General features: G+C 44.6%; 1 protein-coding gene across 5 annotated transcripts in view; it reads right to left on the bottom strand.

Annotated features, from left to right (window-relative positions):
- Nucleotides 1-22237, bottom strand: part of RGL1 (ral guanine nucleotide dissociation stimulator like 1) — a 234359-nt gene that overhangs the window by 184 nt on the left and 211938 nt on the right. For 2 of the 5 annotated variants that reach the window (XR_012122837.1, XR_012122836.1), the window contains exons 15-19: nucleotides 19831-19920; nucleotides 14100-14286; nucleotides 9940-10191; nucleotides 5537-5651; nucleotides 2901-3140 (exon numbers count right to left, since the gene is read on the bottom strand). Coding sequence is in view for 3 of the 5 variants with exons in the window: in XM_073216884.1 (XP_073072985.1) it covers nucleotides 2953-3140; nucleotides 5537-5651; nucleotides 9940-10191; nucleotides 14100-14286; nucleotides 19831-19920 (832 nt within the window). In the remaining 2 variants the exon portion in view is untranslated. Of the gene's footprint in view, nucleotides 1-770; nucleotides 3141-5536; nucleotides 5652-9939; nucleotides 10192-14099; nucleotides 14287-15665; nucleotides 18241-19830; nucleotides 19921-22237 lie in introns of those variants that run through there. The other 3 variants (XM_073216884.1, XM_073216885.1, XM_073216886.1) reach the window with 2 other exon arrangements.

Genomic DNA, 22237 nt, shown 5'->3' with positions numbered 1-22237 from the left:
CAAAGAAGGAAGTATTAAGACATTATTCTCCCTAGGGAAAAGTTACCAAGCCCAGTTTCTAGGCAAACAAGGGAACCAGTTTTCTAGAACAATCTTGAAAAAATAGTTACCTTGTGCCAGAAGCAGAAATACCTTTTGTTCCTGTCCCACTCCATATTATCAGTTACTGGGACACTTACTTAGCTCTCTCCAAAATCCCATGAGCGACCAGAAAATTTGATCATTTGGATCCATTTAGGAATCCACTAGAAAATAATTCTGGTAACGTTTTGGAAACAATATGATGAAATGACAATAATGTGCCTGTGTTGAGGGAAACACGTAGGCCTCAGTTGGATTGCCTTTTGGGAAGACCTTTTCTCCCTCCACAGAGGCCCTCCGGGCTTCCAGAGCACCCATGGGTGGTTTCCAGAACTACACAGATGGTGGCAACTGCACACTAGGGGAGAGACTGTTGGAAAGAAGACAAAGTAATACTTGGATCCTAACTCTAAGTCTGACTTTATAGAAGGTGTCCCCCACCACGTGACTCCTAGGGAGTGCAGCCTAGCAAGGCATCCCACCGGACTGCAGTTTCCTAAGGATGTCATTCTCTCCTACCAAGTGCCCTTGACACTTGCCAATGGAGAGGACCCCCTCCTAACTCTGACACTGGCTTTCCCTCTGCTCCCTCCAAGTCAGCCAGAGTGGCCTTCCAAAAAAGTGGCCTTACTGGCAAATCCAGAACCCAGAACCCATCTGATGAATACTCCAGATACAATCCCTTTGGGTCTGGTAGCATGTGCCAGCCAAGTCCCGAACCAGTTTATTAGTTTAACCAAAAGGTAAACAGACGGTAGAGATGCAGAAAGACAAGCATGCGAGCAGCTAGAAGCATTACCCAGCTGTCTACCGAGAAACACATTTAAGACATTTAAAGTGTCATTAAATAAATGAGGCTATATTTTATCTACTTGGAATTTCCATTGTCTTTACAAAAGGAAAAAATATATATATTTTTACATTGCAGTATATAAATCTAGACTCTGTATGTCCAGTACAAACAGGTGGAGTACATGGGCACAATATATCTTGGTCGCCACACTCTAAATCAATCCAACAGTTCTCTGTTTTCTTTTTGATCTTCAAGCCAAAAAATTCAGGCTGAGGCTACATTTACTCCATCTCCATGATGGCTAGCACCTTGGCTATCTCCTCCAAGCACAGATCACATCAGCCTCACAAACAAAAGAAAAGTGCTTTTAGACTAGTTGAAACCCAGTCTGATCTCCTAGAAAGACCTAAAGGAAATCTGCGGCCTTCCTGCCTCATGCTTCGGTCCACTGCTCCAAAACGCTGAACTCCCTGGTATTTCTTGTGGATGTCGCACAGCTATTTACATACCATAAATCTTACATAACCTTTGGGAACTGTCTTGCAGGGTTAGAAAAAAAAAAGCTCCATATTGCAATCTGCACTTCGTATCTGGGCTCGTTCTCTTTATTTTTTGGAACAAAAAACTGGTATTTTGAGAATTTTTTCTTAAGAAGGACAACATTCTGAAAGTGCTTTCTTACATATGTCAACATCCCAAATATGGCTTTTTAGTTCCAACCCCAGCACAGCATAGATTTGAAAGGGAGTGGGTGATGGTGTTACTAGAGAAAAGAATGTCACTTAACAAGTGACACTGTGATAGCAAGTTGGGGACCTGAAAAAAAGAAATCTTGATTCCATGTGGAAGGAAGTACCTCCTCAGAAACAGTTTGGATAATATATGCAGACCCATTTCTTTGCCCATGACTAGGCATAGTAATGCTATAAAAGTTAATAAGTAAAAAGGGATGCTCTCATCAGCATGGAACATCTTCTAAGGAACAATCACCAGAGCAATTGCTGTCCAGAGATCTTTCACAGGCTCGAAATGATCAAACGTAGTCAATTGCAGTAGGAATTTCTACACCTGAGGAACAAATTGCACATAGTATAGAGGTACTACGATCCCGATGGCAAAAGACTCGAGACAGAGAGTTTTACATGCAAAAGAAGGCAGTCCGAAAAGGCAATGAAGTCGTGGCACTACAACACAAACAGGGTCCAAATGAGTCACCACTCTTTTGCGTTTTCTCTTCTGGGCTGATAAATAACCAAAGAACATGGCCATCTATGCAATAATGTGTGTGATGTGTTCTTTGCGGCAGGGGGAACAGAAACACAATGTGGTCGCCAGAAATCAAAGTGGGCTTGGGTTGATGCCAGTGATGTCACGACGGCTGGGCCAGTGGGCCAGACCAACTGGTGGCCCTCTGAAGGTCGTCCTTGCCCTCCCTGGGATGGCAGAAATGCAGATGCAGGCAGAAGTTGAAAGCCACTGGCTCATCCAAACCCTTTCCAAAGTGGCCTTTCATTCCGCCAGTGGCAGTTCCAGCCTCTACAGTTGTTCTTCTCTGGTGGCACTTGATTGAGAGAGTAACCCTCTCTCTTTATAAAAATAGTTTGGACTTCTTGTAATACTGGCGCAAAGCACACTCTGTATTCCCAGGGCTGCTTCCAATTACTCGGAGGGTATGGAATTAGGTTCTCAGTTCTATTTCCCTGTAAAAAGTGACCTCAACTTCCCAGGCCATTGTGCAAATTTGTTTTTCCATAGTCCAGAATATCCCATAAGTCCCTCATATATTTATATATATACACATACATACCAAATATGTGTACATATATTATTTACACATGTGGGTAATTTTGCATTTCAGTCTCAAACAGCTCAAAGAGAATCAGTGAATCCTTCATCCCTTTCATGGCAAATTCACCTCTGACCTCCCCGCAACGCCCATCATAGAGCCTTGCACACCAGAGGTACTCAGTAAGTATCTGCTGACTTCACTGATGACCCTCTACCACTGGGTGGTAGCTGCACTCACCATGGCCTGTTCTTGGTGCCCCCATCTCGGCGAGCACCGCCGGCCCCTCCCTTCAGAGGGTAGTTTTGCTGTGTCGGTTGCTCCAGCAGCCCCGTTTAGCCGTCCTGGGTAATGTCAAGCTGGCCCGGCTACGCAGTTTCACTTGCTCTTCCAGGGAGTTCTTTTTGCGTAAAATGAAGTCAAAGTTCACTTGGCTGTTCATGGCATAAAAGACATTTGCTGAGTCCGGGATCACGAGTTCTAAAAAAGATAAGGAAAGAGAAGGCAGTCAACTGTGTAGGTCAGCCCAGCACCGACAGTGGTGGGTAGGAATTTTGCTTAGGCACGAGGCTGGGGTGGCCCTCTGTCCCTGGAATGAGAAACGAACTAGACAACGACCAAAGCTGGTTCCAATAAAATTGTTTCTCAATCCCAACTTTAAAACACCAAGTGCGATATGATCTCAGAACTTCAATCAATAAACTAAATGTTCAAATGCAGAATATTTTAGCTGAAAGAAAGTACAGGAGGAAACAGGCTAGAAGTTAAATGACCTTCCCAAGATCACAGCCAGAAAATGGCAGCACTGGGCTGAGAGCCCAGCTTTTCTCTGTCCCCTAGTACAGCAGGCGGCTTTTCTCAGAGACTAGAGAAGCCAACAACATGGGAAAAAGTTAGAAAATCCACAACATTTTCTAGATGTCTTTTCTTGGAATATTGGAATAGTTTTTGATGCACTCCCAAGTCAAATTTTTGGTATTTTATTCCATTTGAGGCCTCGCTTCATCAAGAGCTTGCATTTAATAGTAAACAGCCTCCATATAAGATAGGGTGTATGTTAACATTTGAACTATTGTTTACTTCAATGATCCCAACTAGATAGTGGCAATTTGTGAACAAGGACTATTTCAAGTATAATTTTAAATACTAAGCAAAGTTACTTTTATTCATTTTTATTTTTCAAAGAAGGTGTATACTATTTAGCACTCAAAGGTGATATTATCTAAAAAATCAAACTGGAAAAAGAAATGGTAAAATGTGCAAGTCTAGCTTTGTGGCAGTGCAGTCGGGGAGGCAACCAGGAGAGACATCTGATGGCAGAACTGGATCAAGTCGGGCTTAGCTCACTTCAAATACTGTAATTCTAAAGCGAGACTGACGTGGTCCGGTTCTAAGTGACTCCAGCACATTTTGCACAAATTTTCCACAAAGAATAACTCCCTTAAAGTGACCCCCGTCGTCTCCTCTTCACATATTCCCGGGTAAGTAATAGTCTACCTCACAGCTACATGTCACTTAGCAGATCTCTAAAGCACTTTTGGGCCCGTTTTCTCCTATTATCTTCACAGTCACCCTGTGTGTCTCCATTTAACTAATTAAGGACTGAGGCCTGAAGGGGTCAAGCAGCCCCCCTAGGACCACGCTGCTGGTGGACCCAGGCTGCCCCTCTGGCCTCAGGGGTCTGCAGCCCCCCTGGCCTCACCTTGACACTGTTTTGTGGGCAACATGGTGAGGCTCACGAAACCACTTCTCAGGCTTAGCGTTTTCCCTGTAACTGCAGGGAAGGACGTCCTACAGCTGAGAAACGTTTGCCCCACATCTAGGGCTCAGCTGACTGAAGGAGAAACTTCTAAGAAGTCACTGAAAAACAATTTTCTCAGAGCTTTTCAACTCTAGGAAAAGGTGCTGCTCTAATTTCAGCTGTTCTCCACTGGGTCCAAGAGAAGGCCTGGATGATATGGTGGCCAGGTGGACGATGAAGCCCCAAACCCTCAGCTTGTGTAGTTCTTCTTTTTCTTTATATGGGGCTGCTTGTTGGTGAACAGCCCTGCATTAAGACACTCGTGCTGCAACAGTGCTGGTCTGTCAGCCGACGGGCCTGGCCTTGGTCAATGGTATTTGCTGCTCCTTCTGTACTTAGAAAAGCGGCTTATTGTGCTGAGTCTCTTCCTACGATGGGACAGGGTATAGACAAGCTACCAGATCATCTCCTCCTCTCAACAAATACAACCCCAATTCAAATTAGCAAATAGTTACATTCAGGGTGGTTATTCGCTCCGAGTTTCCATAAAAGGGATTTCTTTAAATAATGGGTTCCTCGGCATGTTGAAGCATTTCACAGATTATCAGTTCTTGCACAAGTAAATGTGAGGTAAAGAACATTCAGATTCCAGTGTTAGAAACTTTTGCTACTTGGAGATCAACCACGAATACAGACAAATTGGAAGATAAATTTGTATAAGCTTCCTATAAATGAGTAACTGAAACAATGAGAAATTATTGCAGAACTGCTACATTTTAGGTTCACACACAGGATTGGATAAAGAAGGTGTGTGACCACCTGCAGAGACCCAATTGGCCCTCCCGTCTACCCTGCACCTCCTGACACGGAGGGACACCTCCTTCTAGAAGAGTGCTTGAGGAGAAGTTTACAAAGAATGGGCAGGAGGAATGCTCAGCAGAAGTGTGGGAAAAACAGGTGTTGCTCTGGGGGGCAGCTTGCCATGCTTACTTCTACAAGTGAGGGGGTGGCATGCTTCCCCACCAGGTACGATAATCCCCCACCAGCACCCAAGGGGTTGTATTTTAAAAAAGACATTGTATCCATTTTCTTCTAAGATGGGGGCAACCTGCAGCAAGCAGGAGCAGGTGCCCACCTTTGTCCTCCGAGATGACCTGCACCAGCTCGTACTCCTCCGCTGGGTCCGAGTCCAGGTTGTGCTTCAGCATTGCTCTCTGGATCACAGCGGGAGTTTTATCCTGGCTTGTCAGCTGGGAAGACAATGCATGGGTTAATAAAGTGTTTAGCTTCATGTGTCCTGAAAGAGGTCTCTTGACCTTCTTACTGTTACTAGTGCCTTTCTGGGAGAAATGGCCAGGGAATGAGAACAGGACCACGAGCCAGGACTCCTGCGTTCTAGTCCTGACCCCACCCTTAGTCGCCCAAAGATCACGGTTAGCCTACGTCTCGGTCACCTCCTCTATCAGAGCCACAACGTGGCGTGGTTTAGGGTAGGTTAAGTTGACAGAAGGCTTGTCTTGCCTATCTTCCCTACACTGATTGAGGTGCTGATGAAAAAATAAATATGAGGGTATTGTGAGAAATCTACAGCAGTTTCAATCCTGTCCAAAATGGTCCTTACCTCTTTAGCTGCTGTTAGTGACACTGGTTACAACCTGTGGGTCAGTAATGGCCACAGTTCTGCACGTGGATCATTTCAAAAAGCACAAGTGATCAGCAATCCTACTCTTGGGTATTTGCCAAGAGAAATGAAAACATATGTCCATCAAAGGACTTGTATACAAATGTTTGTAGCAGACTTATGCAAAATAGCCAAAAGCTGGAATTAACCTGAATCTCTGCCAATGTGGCAAAGGGAAGGGATGAACTGTAGTATATGCACAATAGAACTAACTCAGCAGCTAAAAGGAACTAAAGTCGGACTCATGCAAGAGACACATGGATGAATCTTACAAACACCATGTGGAGCAAAAGAAACCAGACACAAAAGATTACATGCTGTAGGCATCTATTCTTTCCAAAATGGGCCATGCTAACCTGTGGCATTAGAAAAGTAACTTTAACTACCCTTCCAGGGTAAGGGGGGATAAGGGACAAAAGGCAATTTTGAGAGCACGAAAGCATTTTTTATCTAGATTTGGGGGGGTGGTTACACAGATACGTAGTTATTAAAACTCAAAGAACTCAACACTTAAGATCTGGCTTTATAGTTACATGTAAATTTTACTTCAACAAAGAGCAGCTTCTAAGTGTTTAAAAACAATAAAAAAAATTTTAAAGTATAACTTTTTAATAAAAACATAAGTAAAGGTTCCCTTCACCCCCAATTCTGACTTTCTTCCCTTTATCTCTGCCTATCAGCTAACTATTTGTGGGTGCCCAGGGCAACAGGAAAGAAAGGCTGATTTATGTACCATCCCTTGGGTGATTTATTTAAAGTTGAAAGAAAACACACATTATTCTTACTTAAAGATAAAGGCAGCTCTCACCTGGAGGTAAGAGGAGAGACTGCCGAAAGAGAAGTCTAATTTCCTCCAAGCGACTGTCACTGTGAGCCTGAGGGTGGCAGGGCCTCGCCGTCTCCCTCTGATCTGGGGCAGCAGCTGGTATTTGTGATTCAATAAACAACAGGCACTGCGACGGAGTGCTTACACCTTGCTCGCTCGTCCATTACCCGAACAGCTGGCATATCCATTTATAAGGAAGAAATAGATGTACACAGAATTCCAGAGGAGGAAAACGTGTGTTTTGAGAAGTCTACAGGGTACAGCCCCACGGCTGGCTCGAACTGGACCTAGAGCACAGGGCCGAGGAGAAAGCACCCTACTTGGAGGACAGTGTTGGGTGAGGGTGGTTTAGGGTAGGTTAAGTTGACAGCTTGTCAAACAAAGGCAGGAGGAAGGGCTTCCCCTGAGTGTTCCTTACTTTGTACCACAAAAGCTTCTGAGGGCAACTGATGATCATGACTAGCATTAACAGCTGAATCACGCAGCCTTCGGCTGACGTTCTGAGCCAGCACCGTCCAGTACGTATATATACAGGGAGCCTACTTTGGAATTTTAAATATCTTGTGGCCACATTTAAAAAGGGAAATTAATTTTACTACTATATTTTATTTATTCCACACATCCAAAATATTATTGCAGCATATAGTCAATACAAAAATTGTTAATGAGATATATTACACCCTTTCTTTTTTTTTTACTAACTTGTCAAAATTTGGTGTACATTTTATACTCCCAGCACATCTCAATTAGAAGATTCTCCTTTCAAATGCTCAATCACCACGTGTGGCTAGTGGCTATTATAGCAAATGGCATGATACTGACACTGGGAGTCACCTTCATGCACTATGTAAAGTGGGAATGCCAAAGACCCCTGCGCCCCTTCCCTGACACTGGTTTTCTAATGCCACAGCCTAGCTTGGCCTGTTTTTGAAAGAACAGACTCCTCTCCTGTAGCCTGGAATCTTCTGTGTCCGGTTTCTTGGCTCAGCTGTTTTACAGATGCATGCACACTGTCGCATGCATCAGGACTTAGTTCATTTTAGTCCAGAGACAAGGGAGAGTCCCACCGAGGAGCTTACCTCCTGGGCCACTGTGTCAGAGCAGCCATGGAGGAACGAGGCTGAAAACACGGAACAGTCATGACCCTGGCTCCCTGCGACTCCCACCGCTCCAACACGCCAGTATCAGCGGCTCAGTCACCGCCAGTTAGTTCTGTCTCGGCCCACACTCACTGCCTGCACGACCACATCCACCCAGTGGGGCTGGGTGACTCCCAATACTGGAGCCCAGCACCAGCCCTGCACGAACCCATGTTAGGCAATGCCATTGGGATGTCCTACTGGTACTTGCAATTTAAATACCCCCCGTACCTCCTCCTCCCGTGGTTCAGATTTCACTTGATAGGAGAATCACCCACCAGGCTGCCTGGACAGCCTTTAGTCCTCTCTTCCACATCCCCACAGAGCTGATAGCTGATAGAGCTGGACAGGAGTCCCCCCTTTTTGAATAAGCCCACCTGCCATCTCAGAGAGACCTAGGTTTCATTTTGTTTAGGCTACAAGCATTTTCTGGAGTACACGGCAGCAGGCCACAAGCCCACCTTTCCCCTGACCCATCCCCTGAAAAACCTGCCAAAAAATCTGGCCATGAAAAGCCTCTTAGCCTGTAAGAGACACCTTCTTTGTCCTACTTGCCAGAACAGAGAGGTCCCTCTCAGGTTTAGCAATAAACCTGCTTAGACTGTTGAGTTCACATCCCTTCTTTTTCTTTTAATAGCTAATGAAAGAATTCTACAATTCTACCTTATAAACATCTTCCAAAAATCCACATTGTCTCCAGACCACACGACCCTGTCGTCTCCTACGTGGAGGATGACAACAGATCCTAACTTGCTTCCCCATCCCCCACCCCCTGTACCCCAGTTTCAAGTCTTCACAATGCCAATTATTTTTCTAATGAACAAATCTGATCCTAACTTAAAAGCCTCAACAAGACCCTGTTGCCTGTTGGACTGACACAAACTCCTTCAATCTGATGTGAGCTCATTAGAGTATTTAGTACATTTTGAGTAACACTTTATAAACTCTCTTTTGATTATAAGTTCCTCAAAGAGGGAAATGTCTCTTGGGGCTCCCTATTCCCAAAGCCTGGCCCAATGACTAGGACCCAACTAATGCTCAAGGAGGGGCTTATAGATTCAATGAGCTCTTCAGTAAAGCTTTTCCTTGGAATGCCAAAGACGGTGCCTCCGTACTGCACATGTCCTGTTCGGTGCCCAGCTTGAAAGCAGTCAGTGTGCCCTCAAAGAAGGTGGGTGATGAAGATGAGAAGAAACGTAGAAGTAGCTGTGGGATTTTACTGCAAAGGAGAATCTGCTTTCCGGTGCATGAAATGTCCTATAAACTAAGGAGTCTATTCTTGTAATAAGCACACCAGACCTTACACACCCAAGGTTATTACCAGGACAGGTGCTGTATGTATTCCAAAGTGACTGCCTTTATGCAAAACATTTCTGAAACTGTGCTCAGAAAAAAAAACAGCTTTTACAAGAAGCTCAAAAAGGTCAGTCTCATTTATTTATAAACATAGGTCCTTGCGGACTCAAACTGTATTTCCAGCTTGATCATCCATTTTACTAAATTTGATTCCAATTGACTAAAGGAGAAAATTTTGCCATCATGGAGGACATTGCTAAGAATGCACAGCAGTTCAATTATAAATCCAGACATCTACTTCCACAGCAAGACTTCCGAGAAGGTATGCATCAGTGGCATGGTACATTTATATAGTCATCCAAATTGACAGTTTTGGAAAGGGAGACACTGACCTGGATGATTATGTTCTAGAAATTTCCAAGATGTAAAAATTACACCCTCTTGGCACTGCTGGTAGGAAGATTTTTATAGAAATATGCTATGGTCTATACCCAGGGAGAGTTTGGTATTTATTCATTTGGTACCCCCTTCTGTGTGCCTGCATATGGATATGCTGACACTGTGCGTGTCCCGGGGCGTCAGTCTGCGTGCCTTACCATGATGCTCTTGTACATGTTCCCGTTGTTGTCCTCTATGCTGATGCGGATTATGCAGGTGTCTTCGTTCTGTTGGTTGTAAACGGGAGGCAGCACTGTCGAGGTAATGGACGTCACAGAGATGGAGCGCTTGTGGACTTTAGGGTTGTTGCAGGATGGAGGGGAGGAGAGAGGATTGAGCAAAGATGACATCCCTGAGGAAGTTGTGTCCATAGAATGGACAGAGGAACATGACGAGGAGGACTCGGAGAGCTGGAAGAGGAAACACCCCCGAAGAAAATGGAACTGTTAAAGAGAACCTTGACCAATGGTGCACTTCATAATTTCCAACAGCAGAAATAGGTGTTGAGACTCATAAACTTCAGCCATTTCCTCCAAAACAGCTTAAAGCACACACTTACCTTGTCACTGGGGTAAACACCCTGACAGCAGAGGCCTATCACTGACTCAGAACTTGATCTACTCTACACCCACGTGATGATGGACACACAGTTCTCATTTCCCTAGTTTTAGCTGCTTTGAAGGATCTTAACCAGCAGATGGCAGCAGATACCACAATTAGAGGCAATATGGACTGAATGCAGTCACATGCTTACAGGGCTACAGGGAAGTCTTAACCACCGGTTTATCCAGTCTTACTGCCTCGAGTGGAAATGTTTCTTAATATGCCCATAAAGGTCATGTCTATCCTGACTACTTCACCCACATATTTTGTAGCAGGAGAGAAATGTCTGTACTTTAGAAGTTTCTAAGATTATGACCAGGGATTAGAGAGTTTTGCATGGAATATTCATTCTGGAAAAAGGCTGGGAGGGAACACTGGCCCTTTCCCTTTCTATTGCTGAGGAGCCTGAGGCCAGAGGGAAAACTGTTGGCAGTGACACCAGGACGCCTTCCCAAGTCTCCTGACTCCCGCGGCCAGGTTTACAGAGCAAGCACTACATGCAGGGCAAAGTCTGCAGTTGATGCTAAGGTGGTAAATGAACATAGTATACCATTACCTCAGCAATGTTTAGCATTGTGATGTTTGTGATGAGCTTTTATGTATCTTAGCTCATTTTGGTCTTGTAGCTATCTTGTGAACAAATGTAGAGCAGTATAAAGATGAGAGAAATAAGATGCAGAGGAAATGAGTAACTTGCCGAAGGGAACAATCTTTGAGCAGCTCTGCCTTTCTAGATTTGCTTCTAGAACCAACTGTATGTTGTATTTTTCATGTTATACATCAAGCATAATTAAGGAATGAGGCGCTATAATATGCTTTTCTGATTAACAACATAGTTACCATACGTGCAGTCCCAATTGCTGAAGAAAGTGGCTGCCCTAAACTCACTAGGTGGTGTTCCCCAAAAAATCATTAAATTGCATAATTTTCAATATCAATTCTTGCCATAGAAAATGACAAGAAATTTCTAAGAATAAGATAAGCTAAATTATACCACATAATACTATAAAATATTCTTGAAGTCACTTCAAAAATAAACAACATATTCATTTCTTTCATACCTGTCTACCTTATGGAAACCGAGTGCAGAAATTCAGCTTCCAGATTAGCTGGCTTCCAAGTAAAATGAAGTCTACTCTATTTTATTTCCTATGAGCTTCCTTCTTTGACATAACTATAAAGTCTGCTGCGTGATTAGTTTAATTAGAGCCAGCAAGCTGAGATGACATCTCTCATATGTAGGACTCTAACTGTGGGTCTATTATAATACGGCTTATTTTTTTTTTCTTATGTTTCAAAGTGAATCAATCTTGTAGCCCAACATGATGGCTACCTGATGGTGACAAATCACAACTGTGTCACCTTTGTTTGCAGGTGTGCCATAAATAGCCAAGGGGGCCCATTTTCCAATTACTGCTTCAGGTTTTTACCCTCTTTTTTCTCCATATAAATCCTTTTTCCTCTGTTAGATTTTCCATAATTTTAGTAACATTTATAATGAAGATAAAGCCTTGGCAAAGCCTGGACTATAGCACCTCTAAACAGACTAGCTGATGAGCCTCCAAATTCTTATTGGGAATTTACTATGGGCAGCAAGTGTGAAAATAAATGTAGAAATCATGATCAGGGGAACGAAGAAAAAAGAATGCAAATTACACTTCTCTAAAAAAAGAGCAACCTCCCGGTAGAGCCACTGGGAAAGGCAGGGTGTCCGTCTGGAGGGCCACGTGATCTCAGAGCAGGAAGGGACTATGGAGGCCATCCAGGTCCAGCTATGCTACTGGGCTGGGGAACCGAGGCCCTTCCACGTGAAATCTGGGGATTTGATATCCCAGATACTACTGGCACCCAAGTCAATTTCTCCTTTTTAAACTGATAGAAATTCGTGATGCTGAGAAAAGTTCATCCAAAGAATAAAAATTCATTATTATGCAAAAAATTAAAGCACGGGTGCAAAAAAGGGAGGAGGCAGAAAGGATGAAACAAAGGTTGTGCAGACGACACACACCGGGCTTCTGTGTAGTTTTGACAGGGATGGTCTGTGTTCTGTGCACATGTCCAGTGCACTAGCCAGGTGATGACGGGTGGAGTGAGTCCCTCTCTTCCTGGGCAGAGAGAAATCCCAGAAAGATGTGGGCAAGGCCTTATTTGTTACTGTTGTACAATATCCATCATCAGGAAAGGGACTCAAAGCCTAAGAACCTGTCAAAAGGTGCCTAATGAGACTTCACTCCAGATTTTGACAAGTTCAATGCTGTGTGTCAGGTCATGGAGAATGAGATTATGGCCTTGATTCAGGAAACATGCCTGCGAGGACTGCTAGTCTGTAGGGGTTCATAGGGCTTTTCCTTCAACATTTGGAGGATGTTCCCCTGCATGTCAAAGTAGAAAAGTGAGAAATTCAGCTGGGGCAGCAGCTGAGTCATCTCAGTCTGATGGGTCCTGAGTCGATGTCCCTCCCTGGTTGGCTACTTTGTGTCAAGGTCATGCGAGGATTCCTGGATTGCCGCTGCTGTTTGTAACACAATGTGAAACGGCTCATAAATCCCTTGCAGAACAGCAGACACAAAGCAAACAGAGGACTTAGCCCACATCTTCCTCACTGGCCTAAACATAAGCTAAGGGGCCAGAAGTCATTTACACAGCAAGTTTAGCCAGCCTAAAACCTCTCCCAAATGTTGTAAATGACCTGTGCTAGTCACGTCCAAGGTCATGTCTTTGATCCATGTTCCTTGACCAACAGATTGAAGCAGATCTGTGTGCAGATTAAGAAGGATCTTTTGTTTTCTTTTTTATTGATTTATGCAGTCATGGAAAATGGAAACTCCCTAAGGGAGTGCCTTCATTCATCTCTCAACCACTTTCATTGTTTTGGACATGGTATGTGGTACTGTTACCGATTCCTTACCCTCCCCCTCTACATGCATGCCCTCTGTCCTGTGACTGTGTGTCAGGTCACGGAGAATGAGATTATCGCCTTGCTTTAGGAAACATGGAGCCCCTCCCACTAGAAGTGTGGTTTCCTTACTTAGTTATGTGGGATTCGGCCACATGATTTGCTTTGGCCAATAAAATGTTGGTAGATATGATCCAATTAAAGGCTTGGTATGTGCTTGTGGGGGTGGGCTTGACCTCTTGCCCATTTGTCTTAGCATGCTAAGAGCATACCCTGAGTAGCCCATTACTCCAAAAAGAGTGAGAGGCAGGTAGAGCCCACCCAGACCAAATCCAGGCCCAGAGCCAAATGTAACCAAAATAAACCAACTTGCAGATTCATGAGAGAGAATAAAGGGTTGTTGTTTTAAGTCAGTAGGTTTTAGAGTGGTTTGCTATGTAACATTATTATGGTAAAAGTATGGCTAAGACAAGATATGACACCAAGAAGCAGGCACATCTCTGTTTCTTGCTTCTTGCTCCTTCTAAAAAAATCCTACATCTCCTAAACAGAGCTCATGTTAGAAGTCACAATGCTCCGGTTGCCTTTGGATGTGGGTACAGAACAGTATTTCAAAGTCTAAGCTAAAGAAACAACACATTCATTGCCTTTAGATCTGTAAGAAATGGGTCACCAGATTGGACTGTGCTTTTGACGCATCTTAAAAACATGACTTTCAAAATACTCCGGAGTGATAAACTTGAAAGCAGACATTCCTTGTGTGGCAAACACTATGTCAGATGCCTGCATTAGGATTATGGACCAGGATTAAGTATATACCTTCTTTTGAGGCTCATCAGGTGTGTCCATGGGAGTGAGGGAGCCCTCCTCAGCCTCGGAGTGGTTGGATTCGCAGGATGACACACTGACCGAGTCCATGCTCTCGCCAGAGCTCCCGCTGGCGGTGGACTTGGGCTGCTCCTTGGTGGGAGTACTACTGGCGATAAGGTCCGACCCCAGAAACAGTCTGCAGGGAACATGACACCAGGCATTGGGGCTCTCACAAATCTGGAACCCACGATTAAGCAAATGTTTTATGTGAATTAACTCCTTGATGTTTTCTCAATCTTGCATGCCTTGTCACTATTATTTTAAGAAAACATTGGCTATAAAGTGTCTAGCAGACCACAGTGAGCATCTTGTCCAGCCTCAAAGAACACAGAGGTTACTTAGCTGAATGAGGGGCCACACTAATCTGAGGTCTTTCTAGGTCAATGGGTCTCCATTCTGTAAGCTTATAGACCTCTTTGGCAGGATCAGAATACCACTGCCATGTCCCTGTCACTTCCCACCATAAGATGGACTCTGTGAGGCAAAGGCCAGCATTGCTTTGGGTAAGAAATCGAAGAGCAAAACTTGTTTCCAACAATCTGATGAAGTGAAAAACCTAACCCCCTGCACTGTAAAACAACTAGATAAGAAACATTAAAAGTTCTTTTTAAAGTGGTGCCTGCAAGATGATAAGGAAAATCCCTACAGGCCAGAAATGAAAAGGGAACTGAAAATCAGAAACATGTGAGCTAATTCTGCAGCTGCTCTGGGTGGGGAGTGGGAGGCACTAACACTGGTAAACCAGGGACACGGTTTTCAGCATGTACCCAGCCTGTAGCGGTGAGGGCTTTCCGTTTATATAAGGTGGGGAGTTGGAACCGAAACCCCTTAGCGAGAGCCAGGACCCTCCAACGGCTGTACCCTTTGTAAGAAGATGGGCTAGAAAAATGTCCTCCTACTGGCACAGGAAGAAAAGAGGCACACTTATCTGTCTTGGCCTGAGCTTGGGTAAAAGAAAAATGTCTCCCCTGAAATCATGTGTGGTCTTGGCTAGCACCTCACTTTGATTTGCTGCCTATGTGGTCTGAGAACTAGAAACTCTCAGGTCAGTGATATTCCTGGAGAAACTAGAATTTAAAAGAAAAATCTTTGTGGGGAAATATGCCTTCAACCCAGGCTGCCTAGAATTCCTTGATAACTATGGACTCACAATACAAAATGACAAAATAAACACAGTGAACTATCCCACCCAAAGAGAGACCAACAGGCATAACAAACTGCAGACTTAGACTCCTGAGAATTTTAGATACAAGAACTGTCGGAAAGAAACCGATTTCATTCATTTAAGAAATATTTGAGTGTCTACAATGGGCCGAGCTATACAATAAATACATTTAAAAATATTAAAGACATAAGAAATTGAAAACAGGAGTTAAGGGAAAGATATTATGACAAAAGAAGGAAAGATAATTTGAAAAAAAATTCACTTCTAGAGTGAAAGATGCAGTGATTTAAATTAAAAACTCAACAGAAGGATTGAATAACTGTTGAAGAGAAAAACTATGAACTAGATGACAGATCTGAGTTTCTCAGAAATAGGTATCAATACAGAAAAATGTGAAAAACAAGAGGGGGGTATGAAACATCTGTGTGTAGGAAGAGTTCCAGAAAAAAACTGAGAGGAGAAGAGGGACCATATCACAGAGATGGTGGCTGCGAAGATTCCAGAATGAACCACGTGAATCCTCAGATCAGGAACCACATGCCGAACAGGATAAACAAGACTAAGTCCCCACTTGAACTGCATAATGGTGTTCCAAAGACAAAAGAAGTTCTTACAAGCAACAGTGAGGGAGGTACGATACAGAGGAACGGGAATTAGATGGCAGACATCTCAAAAGCAGGAGTCAGAAGACGTGGAGCACAGTGCTGCCTGGAAAGAACAGTCATCCTTGAAGTCGATAACCATCTAATATAATCCCACGAGCTAGGGAACATAACGACTTTCTTAGACAAAGACTGGGAGGGTTTACCATTGACAGACGACCCCAAAAGGGGCAGTGAAAGAAAGAAGGGGTGAGACGGCAGAAGGCGTGGCATATAAGGAAACTAGCAAATGGGTGAAATCCCAATGGGTTTTGACTGTATAAAATAACAGTGGTAGAAACAATGAGGAAGGGCTTGATATTTTTTAATTAAATATTTTAGGAATTACAAGCTCGAATTCCAAGACCCGAAGTCAATCTCTGCTCTAGCTCCTCCCACTCCATCAAATCACCTCTTGACACGCCTTCCCTGTCACTACCTTTTTTGAACCTCCAACACTGGAAAGGCTATAGGAGGAGAGCTAAACTCTGCTCACAATTCGCAGAGAAGAACACAGCACCACTGGCTGGCTTCTCCATGGATTCCAAGGTAGATGGGTCAAGGCTGTGAACTGGTGGTGCTCAGCCCATTAGCTGAGAGTCTCCGACTGAAAACTAAATTGTCCAAAAAATGAAGGTTCTTCCATCTGTACAATTCAATGTGGCCATTCTGCTTTGTAAAGGTTGATTCTAGCTCCATGCTGGGGGCATCTCTGACCTGGAAACAAGGTACTCCTTCTCCTAAGGCTTCAAAATTCTCTCCAACCTCTTTGGAGAGTGGGTCATTAAAAGTGGGGAGAGCAAGAAGTACATTTTCCACATTTGTAAAAATGTTAATATCATAAAATCTTTTGAAAATAAATGATATATAAAACAGCCTTAGGAGTACAAGACTTAAGATGGGGAACAATATAACTTGTTTTATTAATAATAAATGTTCAAACTCTATAGATACCCAGGGTTAAACTCAAGCACCTCAGCAGGATTTCAGTAAAGAGAGGCAAGCGTTGGGTGCCCACCACACTTGGTGCAGGGTGCCACCCGCCGACAGGCCTGCCTCACCTGGATTCCACGTCAGTGACCTCACAGAGGCTGTGCACTTGCCAGAGCTGGTGCAGAGAGAGGACCCAGGGATGCTAGAGCACCCAGCACATAAATATGGACACCTGGGCTGGAGAGAGTAGCAGACAAGCAGAGTAAGCCATGGCCACTGAGGGCAGGGGCGGAAGAGCAAGAGGGCAAGCGCAGCGCACTTAGGGTCGCATCTGCCTGTCGGACCTCCCACTGCCACAGCAGGTCCAGAACGTTCCAATCCTTCTGATGCTGAGAGGACAAACAAGGTGCCCTACGTTCCTCTGCTCACCAACTGGAAGCCTGATTTGCAGAGCAGGTGTCGATTTACCAGCTGACGGGCCTTGGTCAGGCCCTTGGGTTATCTCCAGAGTTCATTTCCCCTGTAAGTGCAGCGATGAAAAGATAGCAAGACACTACAGAAAATCCCATAAACCTAGTGTTCAGGAAGGCCTGGGCTGATGAGGCCATTATCCAAGAGAATGGAGTGTATTTCAGAAGGTACTCAGGGAAGGAGTACCTTGCTTCCAGGTCAGAGATGCCCAGCACTGAGCTAGAATCAGCCTTTACAAAGAGCACCATCTGAACAAAGAGGGATGTCAAGACATCAGGATTACCTTCCAAATTCTTTCTATGAAATCACATGCTCCAACCTAATCCTTAACTTTCTCCTATCACCTGACAGCAGGCAGAAGCCTGAGCAGCTGCTCCTACCAGGAGACCATGCCATGCGCACCCCAAAAGGGCCTCTATATGCCATACTGGGAATATGACCATGTCCAGATTCATGTGCCATTCCTGCCTCCATGTCTCGGTGTGACTCAGATAGATGGAGAGACAGTGCTGGGAAATAACAAAACAGCATAGAAACAGAATCCTGACCACGGAAAGCAAAAACAAGAAGCCAGACTCAAAAAGATAGTATCAGAAAGTTTTTTGCACAAAAACATAGCGGTAGCTTTTCAGGCATCTGTTGGGAGCAAAACACTGTTTCGAGTGCTACATCCCACGAGTTCTGACAACACCCCAGTGAGGGGGACTTCAGTATCCTCGCCTCCCAAATGGCAGGTAACCATTGGAGCTGGGATCTGTCAGGCCAGCACGGTCCCAAGCCTCTCAGCCACGGAAACTCCAGTCTCCCTTCCCTCACTGCTCGTGCTCGTTCCTGGCCAGTGTAGACTGTGTCACCCAAAAGATCAGACACAGGTATATGCCTTCAAAAGAGAAGCACAACTGTATTAATCAAATGATAATCCTGGTTCCCTGGACTAAGCTCATTAGTCTCAGGTCTTCTAGAATCTAAGGTCTAAGAGATCAGCTTCACGATGGAGACCAGGTTAAGGCTCTTCCACAGACAACACTCCATTCAAAGCACAGGGTCAACTGAACTAACAGCCTCGCTTGCTTTCTTCCCTCCCTGCTCACCTTTTCTTTCTCCTCCTTCCTTCCCTCCCTCATCTCCCTTCCTCCACTTTTTATCTCCCATTCCATCTGTCCATCCTCTTTCTTCAGAAAATATTTTTCCAAGAGGCAGTATTTGTGCAACAGGTAAAGGGTTATAACCTTGGCTCCAGAGCCAAATCTTGGGTTTGAATCTAGATTCTCCAATAACCAGCATATTATTTACCCTGTCTGTGCCTTACTTCCCTGGTTTATAAAGTCAGTATAATAGTAGTACCTGCCACTTAGGTTATTTTGGGGACTGGATGAGAAGTACACGTATTGTTCTAGAAGAGTGTTGGCACATGAACCAATTTATTCATTCAATAATTATTTGTTAAACATCTACAACATGCCAGGCACCATTCTAGACTCTGGAGATACAGCAATGAATAAACACAGACATAAATGCCTGCCTTCACAGAGTTTACATTCCAGGTAATAAACAGACACATGCAACATATGTCAGTTGGAGTTAAATGCAATGACGAAAGTCAGAACAGGTGAAGGTAAGGTGTTAAGGACAGGTTGGGCAGGTCGGTTATCGTACTGAGTAGGGTGGTCAAGAAAGACTCACTGAGAAGGTGACATTTCAGCCGAGATCTGGAGGAAGAAAAGGAGTGAGCCATTTGGCTAACTGGGATCCAGTGTTCCAAGCAGGAGAAAAGGCACATACACATGCACAAAATGAGCACATGCCTCCTGCGTTCAGAGAGGTCTGGTGGCTGGAGTGCAGAGCACAGTGAGCAGGACAGATGAGGCCAGACAGGTGTAGGATGGGTGTGCATGGCTGGGGTGACACCGCAGATCCTGAAGTCTTGAGGGCTACGGTAAGGACTTTGGATTTTATGCAAAGGAAGGTGGGTATTATGACATCAGCCATGGGCGGCCTCCCAAACGCCTGGCTCTGAGCACGGCATACAGCCATGTGTAAGATGGACAAAGTTCCTGCTCTCAGTGGCTTGCACACCACTGGAGGAAACAGCTAGTATGACTTGCAAGATCAGGCGGACAGTGAGCATGATGTACTAATAACATAGGAAGTATATAATTATTGGTGTGCATTTGAAGAGGCTGCCAGACTACCTGGTGGAGAATGGATTGTTGGGGCAGGGGTGGGGCCAGAAGCCAGTCGGGGTGCTGTTGGAGTGGCCCAGGTAGGAGATGGTAGTGGTTCATGCCAGAGATAGCAGTGGGGAAGGATGGATGGATTTGGAAATGGGCTGCGCTCATGGCATGTTATAAACCACAATAGTGAGGGGGCTGGATGTCACTTTTGCTCTGGCTCCGGAAGCCTGGGTGGTCAAAGGCCCTGCCTCCCCCACACTAATGGGACCCTTTTGGGGCTCCAGGGTGACACTCACAGGCTGAGCCTCTTCACCATGCTCTTCCGAGGCTTGGGTGAGGTGGCGCTGGCATCGGCTGCTGCTTCTATGTCACAGGAGAGGGCATAGCTGGGGGAGAGAAAGGAGCTCGTGAGGTCAGGGCTGGAGAATTAAGAGCAGGCTTAAATTCACACGACTTACTGGTTTGTCTCAGAAGAGGCCAACTCCGCAGAGAACACGTATGTGCCATGTGGTTCTATCACAAGTGGCAGAGGGTACTGACTTCATGACCAGACTTACAGATTTACAGATGTGGCTTCTGCCCGAAGCCCTCCACTGGCAGATGGACTGAGGCTGTTGTGTTCTGCCTGCCTCCAAAACATGGATTCGTGCGCTTGGGCAGCATCAGAGCCCGACTCTACCCTGTTTCCCGATCCCTCTCTCCCACTGCTAGGCTGGGGAAGAATCATTTCTTCTCTACTATCTCCCTCCTATTACCTTGACTGTATGTGTGCCTGTACTCAACGTACTTCCTATCTAAGGAAAATGAAAGAAGAGACTTTCATAAACTAATCTTCAGCGAATAGATGTAGGCAATTATATTCTTGATAAAGATATATTGACATGATTTTTTAATTGCCAAAACATCCTAAACTTAAAATGCTCCAGATTCAGACATCTCTGTGCCAGGTGAATATAACCTCCATAAGCACAGGAGGAATTTATTATCCGACTTGAAATGTGTTTTAGGAAAACCTGCAGCTCTAGGTAGGAGATGTATTTGCCTCTGGGTAGATGAGGAAGGGTAAGCTTGGTGGGTTAGGTTGCTAGTTATGTGTACTTTTTTAAACCTAAAGATTTATCCGGGCATTTGTTCAAGTAGAAGTACTCACTGACATGGGAATTATTCCAAAAATAATTCAAGCTGCAGGAGTTTTTATAAATAGAGAGAAAAAAGGGGATATGTTTAACAAGATAGCTTTAATCATTAAAAAGTCAACTAACACAGCTGATATTTTGGGCCTGGGCCTTCTGATCCAAACCACCAGCCATGGTATGTATGTCCCACGTGTGAGAAGGACATACACACAGAATGTTAATTCACACAAACTGATCATCAGACCAGAAAATGTGAAGACAGGCATTAGCTGCTTTATTTTCTATATGGCAAAGAAAAAGTCTTTACCAGCTGGTAAGGGCTCTGAATCAAAGCCCTACTGGAACAGGACCAGTCTACTCGGGGAATGAAAAGGACCTCAGGAGTCATCTATCTTTCAAATGGGGAAACCAAGGCGAGGCCTGGAGAGGTTACATGATTTGCCCCATGTTATAAACCACTTCCAGGGCTTAGGTCATACAGCCAGGCAGGCCTGAGTTTGAATCCAAACTCTATCACTAGTACTACAACTAGTTTTGGTACTTCCCGAAAGATTGCCTCCTTGGCGAAATTACTTATTTTGCCGCCAAGTTTGCTCTCCCAGCTGATCAGCTCTCAAGGAAATCCCCTGGTCTGTGGCAGGGCTCAGCAAATGTTTTCTGTAAAGCACCAGCCAGAGGTATTGTCTATGGTCTATTTTAACTATTCAACTCTGCTTTGAAGGCATGCAAGCAGCCATAAGCAAGATGAAAATGAAGGGGTTATGTCCCAATAAAACCTCATCTGTGGACACTAACACTTGAGCTTTAAATAACTGGCCCGTGTCACAGTGTTGTTCCTTTTTTTCCCAACAATTCAGAAGCATAAAATGCACAGTGGGCTAGGTATGGTCTGCAGGTTCTCCTCCGTTGGACTACAGGGTCAAGACTACACCCTGGCTGAGCCAACGTTCTGGGCACTGGAGTTACGTATCTCTTCAGGCTTGTCAGCCTTCTTTTGAAACCTGTCCCTTGTGTCCCGGCCACTCTAGAGTTCTTACTATTCCTCCAAATGCCAAGCACGTCAGGACCCCTGGGCCTTTGCTCCTCTTCTTCTCCAGTTGCCCTGGTGAAATATCTCTCCATTGCAGCCTAGCCCAAAGGTTAATGCCTTTATGATTATCTTCCCTATTTCCCCCATCCTTGGCCAAATGAATTGTTTCTGCTAGGAGGTCCTGTCACACTGCAGTCACCCATCAAACCTCAGTTCTTCATGAGTCTTTCTCTCCTCCCAACTGAAAGCTTCCCAAGAGTCCAAGAATAACAATGCCAAAATGATGATGATGGCGGTGAGGAATGCTGACCATGAGCGCGTCACCAATCCTTCCCCAAATATGATTTCACTTAGTCCTCACTGCATAGATGAGCATAAAAAAGATCAGGAAGAACCAGTGACTTGTTCAAGGTTCCAAAGATAAATAAATGGTGGAACGAGAATCTGAAAGCATATCTTTGCATGCCATCAACTCAGTTTTTCCTGCCATACCATTATCTTTTGCAAACTGAAGACCTAGAGCCTAGTAGCTGCTCA

This window comes from Manis javanica, chromosome 11 (assembly GCF_040802235.1).
Source record: "Manis javanica isolate MJ-LG chromosome 11, MJ_LKY, whole genome shotgun sequence".
Taxonomy (NCBI): Eukaryota; Metazoa; Chordata; class Mammalia; order Pholidota; family Manidae; genus Manis; species Manis javanica.
Note: the sequence above shows the minus strand (reverse complement) of the source record. Positions and strands in the feature narration are given on the sequence as shown.